Source organism: Ipomoea nil, unplaced genomic scaffold (genome assembly GCF_001879475.1).
Source record: "Ipomoea nil cultivar Tokyo-kokei standard unplaced genomic scaffold, Asagao_1.1 scaffold0317, whole genome shotgun sequence".
NCBI classification, from domain to species: Eukaryota; Viridiplantae; Streptophyta; class Magnoliopsida; order Solanales; family Convolvulaceae; genus Ipomoea; species Ipomoea nil.
Window position 1 is genome coordinate 2,820,463 of NW_017616745.1, and position 25,409 is coordinate 2,845,871.

General features: G+C 32.2%; 2 protein-coding genes across 6 annotated transcripts in view; one reads left to right on the forward strand and one right to left on the reverse strand.

Annotated features, from left to right (window-relative positions):
• The first annotated feature begins 568 nt into the window (after positions 1–568).
• Positions 569–25,409, forward strand: part of LOC109169319 (cleavage and polyadenylation specificity factor subunit 3-I) — a 41,759-nt gene continuing 16,918 nt past the window's right edge. Inside the window, exons 1-7 of one of the 5 annotated variants that reach the window (XM_019318202.1) lie at positions 569–735; positions 946–1,142; positions 1,235–1,332; positions 1,922–1,967; positions 2,049–2,198; positions 2,921–4,567; positions 4,923–5,013. In XM_019318202.1, the coding sequence (XP_019173747.1) occupies positions 990–1,142; positions 1,235–1,332; positions 1,922–1,967; positions 2,049–2,198; positions 2,921–4,561 (2,088 nt within the window). In that variant the 5' untranslated portion in view covers positions 569–735; positions 946–989 and the 3' untranslated portion in view covers positions 4,562–4,567; positions 4,923–5,013. Of the gene's footprint in view, positions 737–945; positions 1,143–1,234; positions 1,333–1,921; positions 1,968–2,048; positions 2,199–2,920; positions 4,568–4,913; positions 5,270–25,409 lie in introns of those variants that run through there. The other 4 variants (XM_019318209.1, XM_019318194.1, XM_019318217.1 and 1 more) reach the window with 4 other exon arrangements.
• LOC109165820 (caffeic acid 3-O-methyltransferase-like) lies at positions 4,885–7,714 on the reverse strand. The gene is made up of 4 exons (XM_019314767.1): positions 7,214–7,714; positions 5,748–6,058; positions 5,296–5,360; positions 4,885–5,181 (listed from the first exon to the last, which is right to left on the reverse strand). Exons 1-4 carry the CDS (start codon positions 7,618–7,620, stop codon positions 4,885–4,887), a joined length of 1,080 nt encoding a protein of 359 aa, XP_019170312.1. The 5' UTR covers positions 7,621–7,714.

Here is a 25,409-nt window from a genome sequence, read left to right on the forward strand (position 1 = left end):
GGAGGTCCTCCGACTTTGGTGGCACTGTCACTTTTAGTCCCCATTATTTTTTGTTTCTAAACATCTATGATCCTTTCGTTAAACTTGACCATCTAATGCCGTTTTCTAAACGATAATTCAGTGATTTCATAATTAATTTATTAATTATTATGTTTAATTTCCTCATCAGAATAGTCAAATAATGGTTTCCCAACTATGAACGTGTACAAAAAAACCAACTCGTGAAGCAAAATAGTGTACAAAAACTGGTACGAAGGTTGTGCCAAAACGATGTCGGGATATCTCGGTATGAATCGGCAAACGATGTCGGGATATCTCGGTATGACTCGGCAAACATAATAATTAATAAATTAATTATGAAAGGACTGAATTATCCTTGAGAAAGCAGCATTAGATGGTCAAGTTTAACGGAAGGACCATAGATGGCTAGAAAAAAAAAGTAAGAGGACTAAGAGTGATTGATTTTAAAGTTGATGACTAAAAGTGGTAATACCACCAAAGTCAGAAGACCTCCGCTGGTATTTACTCTTTATTTATTTATTACATGGGTTCCTTCAAACTAATTATCAAGACCAAAACTAACAACCAGCGGGAAACATTTCAAGGCTAGGGTTTCTACTCTCACTCCCTGTCTCTCTCTCTCTCTCCAAGCTTATCGCGCGCTGTAAGTAAGCTCCTTCCATCACCGAATCGGGGAGAGGTTCCAGCTCGATATCCTTACGATTTCGTCCAAAGGTAAATCATCACTGCCGTTTTTCTTTGGGGGGAAGGGATGCCATTGTCGTGCTGTAATCAAAACGGGGCGGGGCCGTGCTGTAATCCTGCAATCCCAACATTTCCTTAGTCACAATGCGTAACAGAAGTGTTCTGGATTCAGCAGATTAGCTCTCTGTTTGTGTTTATGAGGGGATTAGGGTTAGTATAATTTTTTGTTTTTTGGGACAGGAAAAACTCATCATAATTACTGTGGTTTTTGAGGACGTGGAGAAATGGCATCTACTGGACAGCCACAATCAATGTCAAAGAGACCTAATTCAGCAATAACAAGAGAAGCAGATCGGCTGATCATTACTCCTTTAGGGGCTGGAAGCGAAGTGGGGCGGTCGTGTGTTTACATGTCTTACAAAGGGAAAACAGTTTTGGTAAAGCACAGTGTTCTCTTTTTATTCCTCTGACAACTGGTTAATCTTTTGATTCTGCTGCTCATTTGTAAATCTTCTGTGCTTTTTGGCAGTTTGATTGTGGGATTCATCCAGCTTACTCTGGCATGGCTGCTTTGCCATACTTTGATGAAATTGATCCTTCAACTATTGATGTTCTTCTAATTACCCAGTACATTTTCTATTCTATCTTTTACATGGCATGCCAGTATTATCATTGATTTGTTGTTGCACTATGTTTTAGTGATATTGTTTAGTAGCATCTAGTGGTTTAGTGTTTGCTTAAATTTTGTGATTTATGGTTTCTTTGTTATTTCTTTTATCAAATTGTAAGGATGTTGGATTTGGGAGGGGAGTAGTTTATTTAGTATATCTTTTTCTTTAAGGGATATTTTTCAGAGTTAACATGCAATATTATTCTCAATATATCAAGCCCCATTTTAATGTCTCAAGAACAGAATTAAATGAAGTACAATGGTATTCTGGTTGATCTATGTCTGAAACTTTATATGCTAGAAGTCTTATTTTTTCTTGTGTAAAGAAGAATTGAAGAAATCTTTCTCATAATGTAATCAATTTTCTACTTCTTTCAATTCTTGGACTTGATTTAATGACATCAAATGCCTCAAATCTTACCTTGCACCCTAGTTGACCATGTATTTTGATGTTTCTAGTGGTGGTTCCTGATTTTAGGAATGATCATTTATTTTTGCATGGGTTGTTAGTTTAACCCTGTATGCTCGAATTTATCCTCGCTGCAGTTTTCACTTGGATCATGCTGCTTCCCTCCCATATTTTCTAGAAAAGGTTTGTTGGTTGATTTTTAATATAACAATTTACCAGTTATTTATCTCCACTAATAATCTAATACCAGCTTTTGTTTATCAGACCACATTCAAAGGACGAGTTTTCATGACCCATGCAACAAAGGCGATTTATAAATTGTTATTATCGGATTTTGTTAAAGTAAGCAAGGTCTCTGTTGAAGATATGCTATTTGATGAAAAAGACATCAATAAATCCATGGAAAAAATTGAGGTATGTATTCCAGGCTTTCCAGCACTGAATGCTTTATCTTCACCCTACTTATTACTTACTCTTGGGCAATAAATAATGTTCTTTAAAAATATTATCAGTTAAAATAAGTTAGCTATATTTGCATAGTATGATACATGCTTTGGACCATGATTTTTAGGAAGTCTTATTTTCTTATATCACATAGTTTAGATATTAATGACTAAATAGTTATTTACAAACTAATGAATAGTTATTTAGAAATTACTAAATAGTTATTTAACTTATTATTCTTAGTCTTCGAATTAATTTAGGTAGTTTAATTATTTAGAAGTAAATTGGAAGATTTCAGCAGAATACTTTGCTTATTTAGCCATTCTATGAGTTGTATTTTACCCTATAAAAAGGGAGTATTATTCAGAATAATGGAAGCAGAAATTTAATCCCAAAAAGGGTCTAAGGGAGTTTTGGGTCTCAAGCAAACCCAGTGTTTTCTTCTTTTTCTTTTCCAACTACTATTCTCTATTCATTTTTCCTTATGTTTTCTTGCCCGTGACGGGAGAACATAACATAGTATTGGTTTAGTTACTACTTCTGCTGGTGGTTCATAAATTTTGTATTGCAACTGTGGTGTATCCTTTTTCCCAGTGCTCAATAAGGCTATCTCGAACACTTTTATGAAAATGCATATGCAGTTTAGTTGTCCTTGCTTTACACCTGATATGTGTGAAATCCATGTTCTGCAGGTTATTGACTTCCATCAGACAATGGAAGTTAATGGTATCCGCTTCTGGTGCTATACTGCTGGTCATGTTCTTGGTGCTGCCATGTTTATGGTCAGCATTGCCGGTGTTCGAGTTCTTTACACTGGAGACTATTCTCGTGAAGAAGACCGACATCTTCGTGCTGCAGAGCTCCCACAGTTTTCTCCAGACATTTGCATTATCGAATCAACATATGGTGTTCAACAACATCAACCCCGACACATACGAGAGAAGCGCTTTACTGAAGTCATACACAACACTATTGCTCAAGGTGGTCGTGTTCTAATCCCTGCTTTTGCGCTGGGTCGTGCACAAGAACTTCTCCTTATACTGGATGAGTATTGGTCAAGCCATCCAGAGTTCCATAAGATCCCCATATATTATGCTTCACCACTTGCAAAAAGATGTATGGCTGTTTATCAAACCTATATAAATTCCATGAATGAGAGGATCCGCAATCAGTTTGTCAGCTCAAACCCCTTCGATTTCAAACACATCTCTCCTCTGAACAGTATTGAGAATTTTCAGGATACAGGACCATGTGTGGTGATGGCAAGTCCAGGTAGTCTTCAGAGTGGGTTGTCAAGGCAGCTGTTTGACAAATGGTGCTCTGATAAGAGAAATGCCTGTGTTATTCCTGGATATGTGATTGAAGGGACACTTGCGAAGACAATTATCAATGAACCAAAAGAGGTTACACTTACAAATGGCTTGACTGCTCCTCTGCACATGCAGGTTCATTATATTTCATTCTCAGCTCATGCAGACTATGCTCAGACAAGTACATTCTTGAAAGAGCTAATGCCGCCTAACATAATTCTGGTTCATGGAGAAGCTAATGAGATGGGGAGGCTCAAGCAGAAGCTTACCACCCTATTTGCTGATCAGAACACCAAAATTATTACTCCTAAGAACTGCCAATCTGTGGAAATGTACTTCAGCTCTGAGAAAATGGCAAAAACTATTGGAAAACTGGCAGAAAAGACCCCCGAAGTTGGTGAAACTGTCAGTGGTTTACTTGTGAAAAAAGGCTTCACATACCAGATCCTGGCACCTGAAGATCTCCACATCTTCTCACAGCTTTCAACTGCAAATGTGACTCAGAGAATTACTATCCCATATTCAGGTGCCTTTGCTGTGATTAGACACCGGATCAGGCAAGTTTATGAGAGTGTCGAGTCTTCAACAGATGAGGATTCTGGTGTTCCAACACTACGGGTTCATGATAGAGTTCTTGTTAAACAGGAGTCAGAGAATCACCTTTCTGTGCATTGGGCAGCAGATCCTATTAGTGATATGGTCTCAGACTCTGTTGTAGCATTGGTTTTAAATGCAAACAGAGAAATGCCTAAGTTGGTTGTGGAATCAGAACCTGTAGCAAATGAGGAGGAAGATGCAAAGAAAACTGAGAAAATTATTCACACACTGTTGGTCTCTTTGTTTGGTGATGTAAAACTTGGGGAAAATGGCAAAATCGTTATAAATGTTGATGGGAACATAGCGGAACTTGACAAACAGACTGGTGATGTTGAAAGTGAAAACGATGGCCTCAAGGAACGAGTTAAAACAGCATTTAGGCGAATCACAAGTGCTGTGAAGCCCATCCCTCTCTCAGCACCTTAGATTAAGGTAATTTTCTATTGTGTATTGATTCATTATCATATATTCATAATGCTGAATCACATCCTGTAATCCATATTTAGGAATAATATTTTGCCTAACATGCAAAATCTAGATTATTTGTACAGAGTAATTTAATACAATCTGCTAAATTGCACGCAAGTTGTTTTTTGATGCTGTATTCTATCAACATCAATATGAACCAAGAGATGAACAACATAAAAATTATTTATGTAATTGAACTTTTATTGCAACTGTTTGGAATTTATTAGGAGGAACAATAACAATTTTCCTTTGTCTGAAAGTCTTTTATGCAAACATCTTAGCTACTTGTACAATTCAATAACCCAATCAGTTTTCACAGTGCATATGGCTTTCAGAGCAGCAAATCCTGCCTCTTTTGCCAGGGCTTCTAATTGTCTCTGTGTTCTCTCCTTCCCTCCAGGATTCATCGTCATCATGAGTATGTCAGCATAAAATACACAACCATACGCGACATCTTTCTCAGGATGTTCCGGCAGTATACCTTCTACTAACACCACCTTACCAGATTCTGGCAAAGCTTTCCAACAGTTCTTCAGCAGCTTCAGGCAATGTTCATCATCCCAATCTTGTAGTATCCACTGCAATTTTCAGAGCAATTTGCTTAGATCTTGTGTATAACAATGATACCATCATTTTCTTCTTTAGCAAGTGGTCTTTACACTAGTATATTTTACTGAGCAATGAGCACTAACCTTCATGAATATAATCTCTCCACAGGGAACACTCTCAAACATATCTCCTGGAATATGCTCCACACCTAACAATAAGTAAGGCATTTCTTTGTGTTAGTATGTTGAACTTGTTAAAATTTGGTATTTTAACTCTTAAATTGTTCAATTTAAATTTTGTTACATGTTTAATGTTTTACCTTTTTAATTACATATAATATAACATATTGGGAACATGAAATCCCATCCCTAGTGAACCTTTGCAGGGATGGGGAATCTCCAACCTATAGGCGTCCTATCCCCTAGATGTAGGGATGTAGAAAATATATCCCTCAAATGTGGGGCCAAAGACTAGAGTGCATATTCCCTGCCCTATGACTATCCCTAATGATAAGTATATGCAGAAACCCTGTAGTACTAATAAGCAATTTGGAATATGTTACAAATATGAACAATTCAAGTTTTAGGGTACACACCTGGAATAGCAGGAGCCTCTTGGATGACATGTGGCAAATCAAAGTTGATGCCCTTGATGTTAGGGTACTTGGAGATAATGCATGACAGTGTTGAACCAAATCCACCACCCACATCTACCACTTCTTTGACTCCCTCAAAACCTTTGTAGCATTCCACTACTCCCTTCATCGCAATTGCACTATGCTCATGCATTGCTCTGTTGAATACCTCATTGAATCTACTGTCTTTGCCAGGGTATTCAAATGCATGCATTCCATGGGTCCTATTGAATGGGACTCCTCCCTCCAGTACTGTATCTTTTAATGCATGCCTTCACACAAACTCACTTGTGTATGTTAAATGAGTAAAACAAGAACCATTGGCAAGAAGATTCTATGCTAGAAAAATGATATTTTTAGTCTTTGAATTATAGAGGTATAGTAGATTCAATCCTCCAATCCTAGGCACATTCGCACATATACCTTTAGGGTGCATTTATTTCAAGTTATGTAACATGCATTTATTTCAAGTTATGTAACATTACCTAGGTAACGCGAGCATGATAATGTTATATAAATATATAACTTTGTTTGGTTCAAGTTATATATGATTATTTTGATATACCAAAATAGTTTCGCCAGAATTGTACGTATATGAATTATTATTTGGTTCATTCAAAAATTTTAGATTTTCAAAATAAAATTTAATTATCAGCTGAATTTGATTTCAAAAAGGAAAAATGTTATTTTTAGGTTTCAAGATATTTAATTTTTTTAGATAAGCCAGCCTTTGACAAAAGCTATGGGTATAGATTAAGGATGATGCTCCACCCTGTTCCCACTTGAGATATAAATACCTTTCCTAGTAAGTGTAGCTTTCTAGTTTAATAATTTAATGACTAATGCTACCTGCCAAATAATTTGTAAAATAGTTGCCTAGTCTAATTATATGAAGTTTTCGGCTTATTATTCCTAAAATAGTTTTTTTTTTTTTGGGGGTGACGAGTGAAATTCGTTGTCACTATTTGAGGGTGTGAATTGGATAAACCTGACCCTATGCGAGATTGCAATCTTATGTATTGGAAGATTGAAAATAGTCTAAATAGCGGGAAGAAAAAAAAAAGTAGTTGGGAACTATGAAAAATGCCATAAAAGTCAAAGACCAAAAGTGAAAAAAATTAGGGCAATCCCTGCCAAATTGGTTAGGTTGTTGACTTGGTAACTACAAGTTTACAAGTTTGACCCTCGGCGGGAGCGACATATTGGGTTTCTTGGTTTGAGCCGGTTTACTATGAGCAACCTATGTTGGTTTATCTTCTTGTGGTCCTTTGCCAGCTAGGACCACAAATGCCAAAGCGAGTTTACCCAATACACACTCTTGGGTAGTGGTTGGGGTTTCCCTCGTCACCTAAAAAAACGTGAAAAAACTACTCCATAGTTCACAAAATCTCAAACAACAAAAGGAAGATCAGGAGAGTAGTTCATACCAGGAATTAACAAACACTTTGTCAGTGGTCAATTGTACCAAGGCAGAAAGGGACACCCCATCTTCATTAGGGACAAAGTTCTTGCTGATTGGTGTTAAACTGTATGAACAGTGATTATCCTCTGTGAGTGTGCACCTGAGAATGGACTGGTTAGCAAGAAACTTAAGCATCCTGTCCAGCATGACTGGTGCATTAGGGTTCTGTGTGTGAAGACAGTCTGCAATTTCTTTAGCAGAAAGCTTTGCTCCTTCACCACCCTTTGCAATGATCTCAAACAGTCCGAGTTCAATGGCAGCTTTTGAAACCATCATCACTGCTATCCCACTCGATAGCCCCATGGCTCTCAAGAACCCCTCTTCTTCTTCACTTGGAATTTTTACCATTTCTTCCATTGATGATGAACCCATCTTTGATCTTTCTGTGCTTTCTGGTTCTCAGAGATTTGGGTATTGAGCTCTGGAAATGGGTGGAGTGTTGTAGCATGTTGTAGTGGGTTAGTATGCATTTAAAGTGTGATTAATAAATATTCCGTATTAGTCATCAGTTTGGTATATCTAATGGTTAGTAAATATATGTTAGTATATCTAACGGTTAGAAAATAAGGAAAAAAATAATGATAAAAATTTCATAAATATTTGCTTTGCAATGATTGAATTGTCCAGATTAGGATTTAATGCTCACAAAATGATGAGCATACAAAATATACAAAAATAATAGGATAGGGTGTTGGCAAATTATGTTGTGAGCACTTGCCCACCTTGCAAGGTGGATACGATTCAATATCCATAATTTTTATATTGTAAATTCATAATTTTTATACTGTAGATTCATAATTTTTATATTGTAAATTCATAAAATTTATACCTTAGATTCCAATTGTTGAACTCCATTTTCACAAATCAGATAACTATATGTTCATAATTGATAACTATATAGTTTAGAAAATATGAATTTACAGTACAGAAATTATGAATCTACAGTACAGATATTATGAATCTGCAGTATAGAAATTATAAATCAACTATATTTAAATTATGAATCTATGGTTTAGAAATTATGAATCTACAGTATAGAAATTATGGATTTACAATATACGTAGTATAAATTATGAATCTACAGTATAGAAATTATGGATATGAAATCGTGCCCACCTTACAAGATGGGCGCTGTTCACAGCATAACATTCCTAGGGTGATGGGGCCCATTTCAAGCATGGGCTTGGATAAGGACCCACCCTGCCCTTGCTCAGGACCGGTCTGAGTACAATAATTTTCTCAATCTTTGTATGCATCTTGAAACACCCTACATTCTAGCGGAGCGTTATGCTGTGCAACCGTGTGCACCATTATTATTTTTATTTATATAAAATTAACTATTATTTTTTAAATTATTTTCTAACCATTAGATATACCATATCAATGACTAACATTTATTTTCAAACCGTTAGATATATCATACCAATGACTAACATTTATTATTCACACTTCAAATGCATACCAACCCACTGCAACATACTACAAAACTCCCCCCATTTCGTCTGCTCACCATTTTGTGAGCATTAAATCCTAATCTGGACAATTCAATCAATGCAAATCAAATATTTATGAAATTAACTATTATTTCTTTCATTATTCTTTTTCTTTTTTTTTTTTTTCCAACCGTTTGATATGCCATATCAATGACTAACATTTATTTTCGAGTTAATACCAAAAATGATCTTCCAATTATTAGCTAAACTAAATTAAGAGAACAACTATAAGGACCCATTTGTTCATTTTGTGAATGGCTATTCGGGAACTCATGCATAAAGATTGGGATGCCATAACACTATATCAATAGGAAAACAAACTATTAAACTGATTGATTTGCGAAAATGTCTACTTTGATTTTCAAGTATTTCACGTTCTACATACCTACCAAAGGTCATTAGGTCCATTATATTTTGACTACGAATTGTGTTGGTGCATCCTGGGCACGTTATTTGTAATTACTATTGTTTTACCTGTGCAATACACACAAAAATATATTATTATAATAGGAATAAGGTTCAAATTGGTCACTGAACGTAACTTGAAAATGCAATTAGGCCATCCAACGAAAAAAATGTGCAATTAGGCCACTGAACACTCCAAATGTATGCAATTTCACCGGATAGCAGGTTACCATCAATTTTAGCAGGTTACATGCTTACGTGGTAGTTGGGTTGGCATTTTAAATAATTTTTAATAAGTTTTAATATAAATTTTTTTAAAAAATTGAAGAAAAATTAAATAAAAAATAAAAAATAAATAAAACGACGGGTGGATACCGGCCACCCCGTCGTTTTTTTTTTTTTATTTTTAATATAAAAATACTTTTTAAAATTTATTATTAAAATTTATTTTAAAAAAATACCAACTCAACTGCCACGTAAGCAGGTAACCTGCTAAAATTGATGGTAACCTGCTATCCGGTGAAATTGCACACATTTAGAGTGTTCAGTGACCTAATTGCATTTTTTTTTGTCCAATGATCAAATTGCATTTTCAGATTACGTTCAGTGACCAATTTGAACCTTATTCCTATTATAATATAATATAAATTATATTATTATTTATTGAAATGTATGGGATCATATTATTTTAATTTTAGTTTTTTTTTATTATTTGATTTTTCATACTTTTTCTCTCTATTATATTATTTACTTTTCTTAAATACTCCTGCATTCCGTCAGGGTAAACTTTAATAACCAAATATTCTGTTAACTATTTATTATTCTGAACTAACTTTGATTTTCGTGAGGAAGGTCTTAGGTTCGAACCCATTCCAATTAAAATTGACATAATTATTAAGCATATATTATTAATATATTAGTGTATTTAAAAAATACAATATAAAATTTAACATGGACTTTCGTGAATTAATTAAAATCACGCATTAAGCATAAATGAAATGACACACCTAATTTACTGTATATATTTAACACACTAGCATTTTGTACGCGCGATGCGCGAAAACTTATGCCCAATATTAAAATATTTGTAAGTAACGAAATTTAAAAAATTAATTAAAATTATGTTTTGCAATTTCTTAAGTGATGATACTTTTGAATTATCATATATTTAAATAATATAGTGATCAAAACAAAAAAAAAAATATATTTTTATATAATAATAATTTACAAATAATACTAAGCTAACACCCACATATATGATATATTGATATGTATACACAAATAATATACATACATATTTTATATAATTTATAATTAAATTAATTGTTATATGATAATTTTAATAAAATGATAATTAAAAATAGGAAAACGATATGATAGGTGGAGGTGTATGGTAAGATTGGTAGATATATTAAAAACTAACGGTGTTATAACGGTGTAAGGGTGATTTTGTCAAATGCAAATGAATGTACAACAATTAAAGCAAAATGTATATATTTATTAGCATATAATAAAGGACAAAAATCAAGGACATAACTTGTATTGACACTTATTATGTTTTTAGATATGAAAAATTATGTCTACTATTGATAGATATACCAAAACGGATACCCGGTCGGGAGCATGAGGCAAGGCAATCAGGTTCGAGCATGGTCGGACACTTAGCAAGATGGTTGGCATCCGCGGTTCCCAACCGCCATATGAGAAGTTTAGAGATCGTAACCGGTCGTCCGCAGCAACCAGTCGACCACGAGGACAGACGCATACCCAGATGGAGAATGAAGATTTAGTTATGTTTTAAAAATACAATATAAAATTTAGCATGGACTTTCGTCAATTAATTAAAATCACGCATTGAGCATAAATGAAATGACACACCTAATTTACTGTATATATTTAACATATATGAAAAACTATGTCTATTATCATTGTCATTTTAGAGAATGAAGATTTAGTTATGTTTTTTAAGGTGCAATGCGCCAAGACACTAAATTTGCAGTGAAGCACACCAGGAGACTAGATCAAATCAATAATTCATTTCTTGCAAAAGTAGCAACAAGAAGAAGCATGAATCACGCCAATTAATAGGTTTTGTATTGCAGAGACTATGATTTGGTACTATCCAGTAAGGATGCTTCCCTATAGTACTTCAATTAGTGGAGGTAATTAGTGGTTTCTATACTCTGTATATAGAGTAATTTTACGTGTACTCTCAATTCCCACCTCCTATGATTTGGCACGCTTTGATTACTCATTTTAATAGAGATCATAATGATTATCATTCTTTTTTTTTTAATTATTTTTATTCATCCAATCAAATTTGAACACAAGTAAGATCCGAATAAAAGTTGAAAAAACTAATATATATAAGCTCTGTTTGACATAGTTTATAGATTATTTAAGCTACTAATAAGTTATAAGCTCTATTTGATAATGTTCCAAAATAAGCTAATTGGGGTGTTTGGTTATCGGCTGATCAGCCAAAAATTAGTTGATTTGACAAAATTTAGCCGTTTGACTCTTCAATAAGCTGTTTTGAAGTGTTTGGTAAATGGTTGATTGGCATAATGGCATTGGCTGATTGAGCCAGTCAGCTAAAAATTGAAATGCTGGTAAGTGCAGCGTTTCTTCCTCGGCAGCTTGGAATTGATTATAAATTTACTAATTTATCCTTTATAATCCCTCAACATGACATCAAACTATCCCCTTCATCTAATATCAAACCCTCTTTTTATCATACTCATCGTCTCTAATTCATCTCTGTTTTCCCACGTTTTCTCCACCCACCATCAACACCTTCTCCATCTACCGTCCTTCACGCCCCGGTCACTGCTACTCGCGCCGGAATCATCACCATCCGGATTTGTAACTAAATAAATAAATAAAGGAACTACAACAATAACCCAACAGGGTAGTTCAAGTGGCAAATGAGCTCTCTTTGTGGGGGAGAATTTCGAGATAACTCGGGTTCGATTCCTACAAGTGACGATTCCCTTTGGGCTAGCTTCTGTGCCTCTCGGAGCGAACCGGGTGGACCTGGACCATTAAATGGACAGAGAAAGACCCGGACCACAATGTGTGTGGTTGACACCAAAAAAAAAAAAAAGGAACTACAACAACAAAAATGGAATACACTAACCCAAGCCATCTCCAATCACTAGATCTTTATCCTCGTTTTCTTTGCGTGGATCTTCATCCTTTGCTTCTCGTCGTTTTTCTTTGGAATGATTTGGGGCAAAGAAAAAAAGTGGGTAGGATTTTTTTTTTTTTAAATGGGTTGCGGCATCGGTAGACATTTGATGATGATGATGATGATGATTATGATGATGATGATGATGATGATGATTTTCTAAAAAATAATAATCTATATCTATATCTATATATATATAAAAGTAAAATCCTCCTAGCCAAGTTTTCCCCCCAAAACTTAAGGGCATTTATGTAATCTAATAATAATAATAATAATAATAATAATAATAATAATAATAATGTTATTACCTTTTTTATACGCAGTCTTATTATCAAATATATTAGGAATAATTATATTAGTAATATTTTATTAATTAAATAATTAGAGATAAATAACCGGAAGAACAATGCAGTTATACAATATGTAGTAACTAAGGTAATTATTGTTAATTAAGCTAATTAGTGTGTAGTATTTTATTTATATATAAAAGCTATACTTATACATAATGTGTATATATATGGAATGCCGTGTATTGTTGGGCAGAAAATAAATAATTGGAAGATTTTACCTTTTTTAATATATCTTACCATTTTATAATTTCAATACTAAGCTTTTTTGATCTCATCTATTGTGTATAAATACAACTTATATGACCATAGACAACTCATCAATTTCACAATCTCAACTAAGGTTAATTATTTCATTGACTTTTGCGAATTATCTTGTGATCTTCCGCAGTTGAGGTTGATACGTATTTTGCACGGGTGAGGTTTTCATTATCTTAGTTTCTTTTTTCTTTCTTTCTTTTTGTGTTTTGTTTTGTTTTGTTTTGTTTTGTTTTTGTTTTTTGTTTTTTTTTTTGTATTTTTTGATTTTTAAACAAGAAAACAGATTCGTAAGAAAAAATATTGATATATTCTTTTTTTTTTTAAATTTATTTTTGTGGAGAAGATACAGATCTATAAAGATTGATCGGGAAGTGATAGATTTCCTTGCTCATCAAGTGGATAAAGTTTGAAGAGGGACGAATTCTGTATATATGTAAACAGATACAAAGGGAAGCATGATAAGAATACACTAAAAACGAAAATAATATTCAAAGCATTTTTTTATATTATATTCATATATATATATATATATATATATATATATATATATATATATATATATATATATATACACACACACACACATTATTTGGAATGCATATGGTGACATTTTTCGTGGGATAGCATTGAGAGGTTGAAAGACAGAAATTTTATTGAATCTTGGAAGATGAATGTGATCTTTGCCCAATCAGCCCAGGTGAATGATTCAATGGCTTTCTCTCTTCTATTTGCTTTAATTTTTGGGGAAAACTGTACCCTCTTTTTTTGTTTTTTTTTTTCTTGAATTTTTTGAATAAGTGGGGATTTCTTGAATTTGTTTATATTGGATGGATTATGTTAATTTATATTTGAAAGTGAGATTTATTGCTCATAGAATGTGAATTAATGAGCAAATTGAGTGAACACTGAGTTTTGTATTCTATACTCTTTCATTATTGTCAAGGTCTTTTAGTGGCTGAAATATCAGATTAGGTTTTTAAAAATTGTTTGATAGAGTTATAAAGATTGAATCTTTTGACTTTGGTTAGTTTTAGTTCTCTATTCTTGCAAAAGTGAGCATATTCTTGTGAGTAGTAGAGATGTATGATTAGGTGTGGTTGTGTTAATGTAAAGGGTATTTGGGTGTTGAAAGGGCTGAAATAAAAACCAGATTTTGTTGGGAGTGTTTGAGAAAATGAAGATGATTTTGAGGTCAATAAGGTGATTTAGTTCAAGTGTTTGATATAGAAATCATAATTTTTATGAATTTCTGGCACAAAGGAAGCTTTGGGTTGATTCAAGACATCGGTGTTTGAATAAACTATATAGCAAACCCGGGATTAGTATGTGCAAACACCCATCTTCTATGGTATCCTGAGATTGGATCATGAGTGTGGCTGGAGTTGGTAATAGAAGTGGCGTTGTGGAAAAATACAAAAGGATCTATAATTTACTTATAATATTAGGAATAAAAAAAGAAAAAATGGAAAAGATTCCATAATTCACTTAATAGTAATAATAACATGGTTTAAAGTAAAAAAGGAAAATAGAATCTCATTTGTAAGTCAATAATAAGAGCCATCTATGCACAAGTATCATCTATTACACTATTATTAAAAACAAAAAGGATCTATAATTTACTTATAATATTAGGAGTAAAAAAGAAAATATGAAAATGATTCCCTAATTCACTTAATTTATAATAATAACAAGATTTGCAGTAAAAAGAGAAAATCGAGTTTGATAAGTAAGTCAATAATATTAATTAATTAATAATAATAATAATAATAACAATAATAATGATAAATGAAAAAATACAAAAGGATCTATAATTTACTTATAATGTTAAGAGTAAAAAGGACAAATGGAAAAGGATCCATAATCTATTTAATAATAATAATAATAATAACAAGGTTTGTAGTAAAAAAAAAATGAAATATGATATGTAACTCAATAATAATAATAATAAATAAATAAATAAATTAATACAAAAGGATCTATAATTTACCTATAATATTATTAGTAATTTCACTTAATAATAATAATAATAACATGGTTTGTGGTAAAAAAGTAAAATAAAAAAATAAAAAAATAAAAAGGAAAATAGAATCTGATATAAGTCAATAATAATAATAATAATAATAATAATAATAATAATAATAATCTATATCTCTATCTATATCTATATCTGTATATATACTTCTATACTATCTTTTTTTTTTTGAAAGGTTCTATACTATATATACTATAATTAAAAACAAAATTATATTTATTTGATTTCCTACCCAAACAAATGAAACAATAATAAATAATAAAGGTAAATTAAAAATGGAATGGACATGTAATGACCTCTCCTATGTGGGAGGTTATGAGATTCAGACTCAGTGGAGGCGTTATTGACTTTTTGTGCTTTTCATTAGGTTGAGAAAGTATGTTTGAACAGATACTACAATGTAGAGTCAGTAGCATTCAAAAAAAAAAACATATGGAATGGACGTAAAACAAAAAGAAATGAATATTAATAATTGACTGGAAATTTAAAATAGAAAACGAAACAGAAATTAAAATTAAAAATAGAAAAGGAAACATAAATTAAGAAATGAATATTAATAATTGATTGAAAAAAAAAAGATCCATAATTGACTAAAATGGAAAAGGAAATGGTCAGATCATTGCATTTTGATATTATATAGTATAATACATCAAATCACAATTATGTCATAAATCTTTCACAATTTTAAACAATGGAATGAATATTAAAAATGGAACGGAAATATTTTAATAATAATATTCTACATCATCAAGTAAAGGTAAATTGAAAATGAAAAGGAAATAATTCAATAATAATATTCTACATCATCAATAGTAAATGCATAATTTAAGCAATAGTAAAGGTAAATTAAAAATACCAAGGACCTTGTGGTCCATTGGTATCAGGTTGCTCCTCTATCTGGGAGTTCTAGAGTTTGAGCCTTGGTGTAGGTGTAAATTGTATATGTGGGTATCCCCTTCAGAAATAATGAAGATGGGGAATATTCTAATGGACTAATTCACTGAAAATAAAAAAGAATAATTGATTGAAAAAGAATAGTTGAATGCAAATAAAAAAATGATTCATAATTGACTAATATGAAAAAATAAATGCTTAGATCATTGCATTTTAATTACCCCCAAATTACCCCCAAAATATAGGGGCATTTTTGTAATATCATCCATTATTTATATATAGATATTATATACAATTAATAATATTTAATATATATATGGGCAGAAAAATATTATTATACTAGAAAATTAAGAATTTATGCATAGTGCATATATAAATTACACAGAATTTATAAAACTAATCAAATGTTGATGTTAATAATAATAATAATAATAAGAATTTTAAAGTCAGAATTATAAATTTGGTATTAGGGTAATAATATATATATATATATATATATATATATATATATATATATATATATATATATATATATATATATAAAATCATCCTATTTCATTTTTTCCGTCCAAACTTTTGTAGTAAAGCTTATTTGGTATGTAAATGTCAAATGGAAATTAAATAAAATCTATTAATTGGTAATATTGCATAATTAGTACTATTATGTATGGTATTATATTCTATAATATAATTGATAATATTATTGTTGAAGTATAATAAAAACCCTATGTAATAATGTAATAATAATAAAATTAAATTACAATTAAAATTAAAATAATAACAATAACAATAATAACAACAACAACTAATCAATAATAATAATAATAACAATAATAATAATAATCCAAACAAAACGATATATAAAATAAAATTAAAATTAAAAAATAAGAAGAAGACAAAAGTGAGCCACTGGCTCCTTTATAAATAATGTGGTATCATTTTGATCTCACATTAAAATTGTCTGGAAAGATGAGCTTTTGAGCTCCTCTATATAAATTGCTCCTCTTACAAACATAATTATTTGGCCATCAATGTGGGCAAGTATTGGTAAGTCCAAAGTCTTTTTTTTTTTTTTTTTTTTAAGAAGTATAGGAAAATTAAAAATGGAAAGAAAATATTTCAATTATAATATTTTACATCATCAAATAGTAAAGGCATATTTCCAAAAATAGTAAAGGTAAATTAAAAATGAAACGAAAATATTTCATTAATAATATTCTACATCATTAAATTAAAATGGAACGAAAATTAGGTAAAAATATAACTGCATCTATATTCTAATTAACTAATTTATTGAAAATTAAAAAGAATAATTGACTGAAAATGAATCTAATATTACTAATTGACTGAAAATATAAAAGAAAATGAATATTAATAATTGACTGCAAAAGGATCCATAATTGACTAAAAAAAAAAAAGAAATGGTCAGATCATTGCATGTTAATTAAAAATGGAATGGAAATTAGAAATTGGAGGAAAATATTTCAATACTAATATTCTACATTATCAATAGTAAATGCATATTTTAAATAATAGCAGTGGCGGAGCCAAGATTTTTTGTCAGTGGGGGCAGAACATTACAAAAAAAAAAAATAGTTTTAAAAAAATGAAACACTTAAAGAAGTATAATTATAAATATTTTTGGATATATAAGTAAAAAATAAAACATATCAAAACTTTATAAAAATATTTATAATAAAATATGAAACATAATTAATTTGATGAATTAATTAGAATAGAAAATAAATTATAAAGTACACATCTCATTTTATATATATGAAATTGTGTTGAAGCAATAGCCTAACAATTAATAATAAATAGTCATAAAATTTACTAGCACCACAGGATTCGAGCCCTCGACCTAACAAAAGGCTAAACGCCCGCCTAGCCAACTACACTAAACCAACACATGTTAACACTTCTGTGTTTCATTTACTAATACTTTAATTTGTTCTATATATACATATATACATACAAGGATAATATAGGGGTAGGGGTAGGGGTAGGGGTAGGGGTGGGGGTGGGGGTGGGGGGGCAGCTGCCCCCATGCTGGCTCCGCCCCTGAATAATAGTAAAGGTAAATTAAAAATGGAACGGAAATATTTTAATAATAATATCTACATCATCAATTAAAAATGGAACGAAAATTAGGTAAAAAATAACACTGCATTTGATATTCTAATTCACTAATTGACTGAAAATAAAAAAGAATAATTGGCTGAAAATGAATATGATATTACTAATTGATTGAAAATATACAAGTATAACTAATTGAGTAATATTCTACCATTATATATTTTCACCAAAGTAATCCGTCCTGATAGATTGAAGGTGTTAGTTCTAGGCGAAGATGAACAAGATTGTGTTGCCACTACCATTGTCGTCTACAAAGAGGTTTAAATATAATCGGTGATATTAAGTTTTTTTTTTTAAAATGAAAAAATTGCTATATATCTAGACAAAAAACACATATCTTCCATACAAATGAATAAGGATAACAATTCATTTATATAACTGAGTTGTTAGAGAACGAGCACATTTGACTAATTTATGAAAATACTAAACAATGATAAATAAAATCTTCAAAGTTATAGCACCGCATGCTTACATCTAGACATTAGCTATTAATTTGATCAAATATTTGCACAAATTCAAGCAATGATAACATCAAAATTGCACTATATAATATTTGATGTTCTAATTTAAATAATTATATATTAATTTATATATTCTTAATATATTACAACAAATCTATTCCGTGCATCGCACGGGTGCAAATACTAGTAATAATAATAATAATAATAATAAAAGATGGGTTGTGGCTGTAGACGGTAGATTGACATTTGATGGTGATGGTGATGGTGATGTTGATGGTGATGGTGATGGTGATGTTGATGTTGATGGTGATGGTGATGGTGATGGTGATGTTGATGGTGATGTTGATGGTGATGGTGATAATTTTTACATCAAAAATCATTTTAAATTTTAAATTATTAAAAGGGAAATATTCATTTTTCGTCTCTAATTTATAGGGTAATTGTTGAATTCGTTCTTGAGTGTTAATTATGCTTACTTTTCGTCCATAAGTTATCATTAACGTTGCACTTTTCGTCCCTGAGTTATAGGGTAATTGTAGAATTCATACCTAAGTGTTGGTCATGCTCATTTTTCGTCTCTGAGTTATACTAAAATTGCAAATTTGTTCATCCTACTACATAAATGGTATGTTACGTCACTTAATAGACTAAGGTTTTTAAAATAATCACTGTCTAATATATTTTGTTATACTACGTCACTTAATAGACGACAGTTTTTTAAATAACCGCCATATATACCTTAATTAATTTTTTTTACGTATATACCTTAATTAATTCTTTTACGTCACTTAATAGATGGTAGTTTTTAAAATAACCGCCGTCTAATATATTGTGTTATACTACGTCACTTAATAGACAACGATTGTTTAAATAACTACCGTATATAGTTGAATACACGGCAGTTGTTTAACCGCCGTATATAGTTAACATACACGGTGGTTTCCAAAATGGCCGTAGAAAGTATATATTTACAACGGCAATCACTTACACGCGTGACACTTCGATCACCGCTGCGTATGTTCTGTAGTAGTGAATGTTTTATTATTAAAGGGACGAAAAATGCAACGTCAATGATAACTTAGGGAAGAAAAATGAGTATGACTAACACTTAGGGGAGGAATCTTACAATTACCTTATAATTCATGGACGAAAAGTGCAACGCCAATGATAACTTAGGGACGAAAAGTGAGCATGACCAACACTCAGGGACGAATTCTACAATTACCCTATAACTTAGGGACGAAAAGTGTAATTTTTCCTTATTAAAATTAAAAATTATTTAATAATATTTTTTAAATATAATTTAATAATTTAATAATAATTAAGTAAACTAAAATAATTAACTTATGCGCTTAGGAAAAGTATAGGTGTTGATTTAAATTTTATAATCATTTATCAATAAGAGTTTATATATTTTGTTATATTTAAAACTTAAAATAACACAATACACTCATACCTTTAAATGTCATTTTACATGCAACAAATTAATAGTAAATAGCTAATTTACCAAACATTTTTTTATAACCAGCTAATATAATTAGTTGGTCAAACCTTCTAACACAATAAGCTATTAACTATCATCTAACTCGATCAGCTATCAACTACCAGCCATCAGCCATTTGTCAAACACCAATATATTAAAATAAGAACTTATTTTGAAAAACTACCTTAGGTAGCATTTAAAAAATAGTATATATCCATTAGTTTATTTACTTGTGAAATTATCTTTGATATTATTAGTGGCGACATCAAATGTACGTTGAAAGAGTTTTTTTAGCAATGAACATACATAGTCAAGAATAGATTGCGGAATCGAATGTTAGATAAATTGGTGAATGATTATTTGGTTGCTTTTATTGCAAGGGATGTGCTTAAAAATGTTGAAAAAGAAAAAATTATACGTTTTTAAAGTATGAAAACACATCTTCAATAATTGTAAAATGAAGACATTTTTTTTTTAATTTTATAAATGTACCTTATATTTATATTTCTATATCACTGGGAGTAATATTAAATTTAGTATATTGACACCATTGAATTTTAATCTTAGCAACGCCATTCACCCTACCTCTGAAAAATGTTGCACTTTCACTACTAGTTATACCTTTTGGTATCGTGATAAGCCTTTGATAAAACGCTTGATTATAACAGTATAGTTTTGTTTTAATGTATTGCATGTATGGATCGATATTCAAAACGAGCATCGCGGGCAAGCCTGTGGTAGTATAGCAGACTTCCTAACGTTTTAAAAAATAAGCTATAACTTCTTAACGTTTTTCTATTTTTATCCTTATTATTTTAAAGAGTTAATACCCAAAATCGTCCTTGACTATAGTGGCTTTTCTCAATTTCGTCCTAAACGACTAATATCGTCCCAGACTTTTGTGTTTCGCTCAATTTAGTCCTAGACTTTTGTGTTTTTACTCAATTTAGTCCCTCATTTGTTATTCTGTCCATTTGGTGTTAAATAAATAGACAATTCAGTAATTTTAATATTGGCATCTCTTTACTCATAGTCATGTGAACTGCGAAATCCCTTTTTTTTTTTTACGAATTACTCCCAGAATTACTCCTAAAACTGAGAATATAAAATTTGATTTGCAGGTCCGGGAGTAATTCTGAGTGTAATTCGTACAAGAAAGAGGAATTTCGCACTTCACAAGTTGAAAGTAAAGAGAGATCAATATTGACATTACTGAATTGTCCCTTAATTTAACACCAATTTGACGGAATAACAAATGGAGGACTAAATTGAGCGAAACACAAAAGTCTGGGACGATATTAGGTCACCAAAGTCGTTTAGGACGAAATTGAGAAAAACCACTATAGTCGAGGACGATTTTGGGTATTAACTCTTATTTTAAATAAATAACATCATTTATCATTCACAATTAAAACCCTTTGGTATTTTCTCTTCTCCTATATTTTATTCATCCTCTTCTGTAACTCTTCTTTTTTTTGAAAAACCAAAGAAACAACTTCATTAATAGCTCAGAAGAGCAGCAATACACGAAGGCGGGTTAACCAACCACGACCCTAGGACAGACGGAGAATCTGTCGCCCGCGCAAGAACGTGAGCTACATGATTCGCTGACCTCCTGACATGGCGAACCTGAACGGTCCCAATGTCAGTAGCAACTCCTTAAATTGCCCAGCAACTCCTTAAATTGTAACTCTAATCGTCCGTTGACATCTTTTACCCTTCTCAATTAATTTTTTTTTTTTAATTTTAATTTTATATATATATATATATATATATATATATATATATATATATATATATATATTATGAAACAATTTTTTTAAATAAATTAAATATATTTATATATTTATAATTTAATAATATAAAAACAATATAATAATCACATCATTTAAATTTTATGAAAATGTTCGTAGTCTTTTTTTCTCTTTTTTTTTTTGAAAACTAATAAAACAAACTTCATTAAATCAAATGTTCAATACATTGAGGAATAGAATCAACAAAGCTAATCAGACCAGAACAAGAACGAGCTGCCCTAGTCTTTTATATATTTATAATTTAATAATATAAAAATAATATAATAATCACATCATTTAAATTTTATGAAAATGTTTCTAGTCTTTTTAATTTATTAGTTTATCAAAAAACTAATTTTATTAAACACTTTTAAATATAATTGCTAGTTAACAACTCTTTATTTTCAGCTTTGAGTTACCTTTACCTATCTGGTAAATGAATGATATAAGCAATTTGACTAACGACAATCTCATGTGTTATCCCGTTTTTGGAGTAGGGCACAACCAAGTCTCTTCTTCCCCAACCGAAGAAGAGCATTCTCATACAGCCTCACCATTGAGGCTGTTGGGACAGAGGGAGGGAGATGGGGAAGTGCCTAGGGGTGGGCGTAATTCGGATTATACGAATCAACACCCGAAACCCGAATTTTAAATTTTGGGTGAACCCAAATAGTTATCGGTTCGGATATTTTAAATTTTGATATATCCGAATATAAATTCGATTCGGATATCGGGTGTCAAAAATTTATCCACACCCGACCCGAAACTCGAACTAATCGAAATTTTATTATAAATATAATAATATAATTTATATATTTAGTTTTAAATGCATTTCATAATTAATAATACATTAATTTTTAAAAGTCTATTAGTTTCTTATTAGTATTTGTCTTATTTTTAGTTTGATAGTAGATTAAAAAATATAAATAATAAAATAATAAATTCATTAAAAAAATTAAATTTGATAAAATAATATTTTGGGTATATTCAAACTAACCCGAACCGAACATATCCGAATTAAATTTGTTTTGAATATCGGGTGTCAAAAACATCCCCGAAATTTTCGGATATCGAAAATAAAATTCGGGTATCACCCGAACCGAACCGACGCCCACCCCATAGAAGTGCCGATCCTCGCTGCGGTGGAGGAAGAAAGCGGTGGCGGGAGTTTGCTCGCGTCGAGTGCGGGAATCCGAGCTGATGAAGTGCGATAAGAATTTTATCATCAAGCGGCCCTATATTCTCTCACTCCTCCTGTATCCTTCGTACTCTCTCTCTCTCTCTCTCTCTCTCTCTCTCCCTATATATGAATGTTGTAAATACAATGTGTTTGCATATTTTGATCCAGTGCTTGCTATGCATTTGGTGATGCATGCTTTCCACCATTGAATACCTGCAATTCTATATGCACAGTTGGTTAGGTAGGGCTTGATGCTTTACCTACGTAAGAATTTCATAACCAAATTAATTCGTCATTGCTATTGGTGTGCTAGATACAGAACTCATGAATGCACTCATTTCTGTTTCTTTTCTGTAATAATTGTTTATATATATATATATATATATATATATATATATATATACTCTACTACTACTTTATAATATCACTGTGTTGGAGAATACATTCAAGGATGTTGGAGTTTTGGAGTTTTTGCCTTGCTACTTGTTCCACATTGGTTTCTTAGGGACTACTTTCCCATCATTTAAATGCCACTCCTTTTGGAGTCTTTGAAATCTTTTCAAGGGAGGGAAAGGAGAAGTCCTCGCGCGCGCCGTCGCTGCCCGCCCGGTGTGGTTGGGTTGAAGTTTTACGCGGCAATTATATTTTGTCCTACTTTTTCGCTACTCCACAGAATTATTCTTAGTCTACGCACTAATAATAAAGTCAGAGAGATTTGTGCGCGTTAGTGGGCGATTACGAACGCTAACGCGATTAGCGTTCCTCTCTTTGCGTTTTTCCGTCTATTTTTTCGGTTGATTGTGGCTGATACTGGGAAGTCAGGTATTCTCACTACTATAAATACCTGTCTTCCCAGACCTCTCGAATTACACTGGAAAAATAAGCTTAAACGCTTAGTTGCTACGTATCTCTAAAGTGCAAAGAATACGTGAGCTCTTCTGTGTTAGCCAGTCGAAAGCGTCCGGAAAAAGACCGCACAGTCTCCGGCATTAAGCTTTTAAGGCAGTGTCCTGTACACGTCACAGAATATTCCTATAATTCTATACAGCCTATAAAAAACGTAGTATCCACACATCTCTACGACATTTTTCTAAATATCCAACAGTTAAAAGCTTAATCATGAAAATGTCGTCCCTCCTATCCAAGCCCGCTGCTGAACTTACAAAAATTGAACCACTGAACGGTATCAATTACCGCAGGTGGGCAGTGAAGATGATGGTGCACTTCGAGACACACGAAGTTGATTATGTACTCACCAACGATGCAATTCCTGCTGCGGCAACTCCAACTACACCTGCTACAGATGACCTCGAGACCACATCGACGGGAGAAGCAACTCCAGATCCGAAAGCTTCTGCGACTGCGTCGGCATCTGCTGCGTCGGCGTCTGCAAAATCCTCTGAAACAACTCAAGACAGTCGAAGCAAATTCGAGCGAGATAACAAAATGGTAAGGGGCATTCTACTTCTATATATGTCTGACTCACTTCTAGACATCTATGCGCCTCACAAGTCCGCGAAGGCAATCTGGGACTTGCTACAAAAGAAGTACGGGTCAGATGATGCAGGAAGGAAGAAGTACGCTGTCGCCAGTTGGTTAAACTACAAAATGGTTGATGGTAAGCCTATTATTGCTCAAGTACATGAGTTCGAAAATCTAGTTGGGGATCTGATCACCGAGGGGATTCCGGTAAGTGATACTTTACAAACTTATTCTCTGGTTGAGAAGTTACCTGAATCCTGGTCAGAATTTCAAAATAAAATGAAACATGAACCTAAACTAAGCACATGGGAAGAAATGGTGAATCACATCAACATTGAAGAGGCATTTCGCCTAAGGCAAAAATCGAATTCATTTCCTGATAATTTAAAGGCTAATGTAATCGAAACAAGTGATAGGTCAAAACCTGCACACAATGGTCAAAATAAAAGTTGGCAGAAAGGAATGAAGGCAAACAACACCAAACGATTCAAGGCGAACAAGAATCAAAAACCAGGAAAACCAGGTGGCTGCTATGTCTGTGGCAAGCATGGCCATCGTGCAGCACAGTGCTACCATAAGAAGGGTGGATTTGAACAAAAGGAGAACCAGGGAGGCTCAAAAAGTCAAGCAAATGTGGTGGAAGACCAAGAAGTGGTGGCAGCAGTTGTAACACTTGAAGCCAATGTGATAGAAGACTCCGAAGAGTGGATCGTGGACACTGGAGCATCGCGCCACTTCTGCTCAAATAAAAACCTTTTCAAAAGTTTTCAAGCAATTGCACGGGGACAAGGTGAACAAGTTTTTATGGGCAATGATAGCATGGCTGAGGTAAGAGGTAGTGGTACCATAGAAATAAATCTATGTTCAGGAAAAAAATTGTTCTTAAACAATGTAATGTATGTACCCTCCCTGCGAAGGAACTTAGTCTCGGGACCTTTATTGGTGAGGGCCGGGATTAAGTTAGTGTTTGAGTCTGATAAAATGATAATGACTCGTAGGGGGGA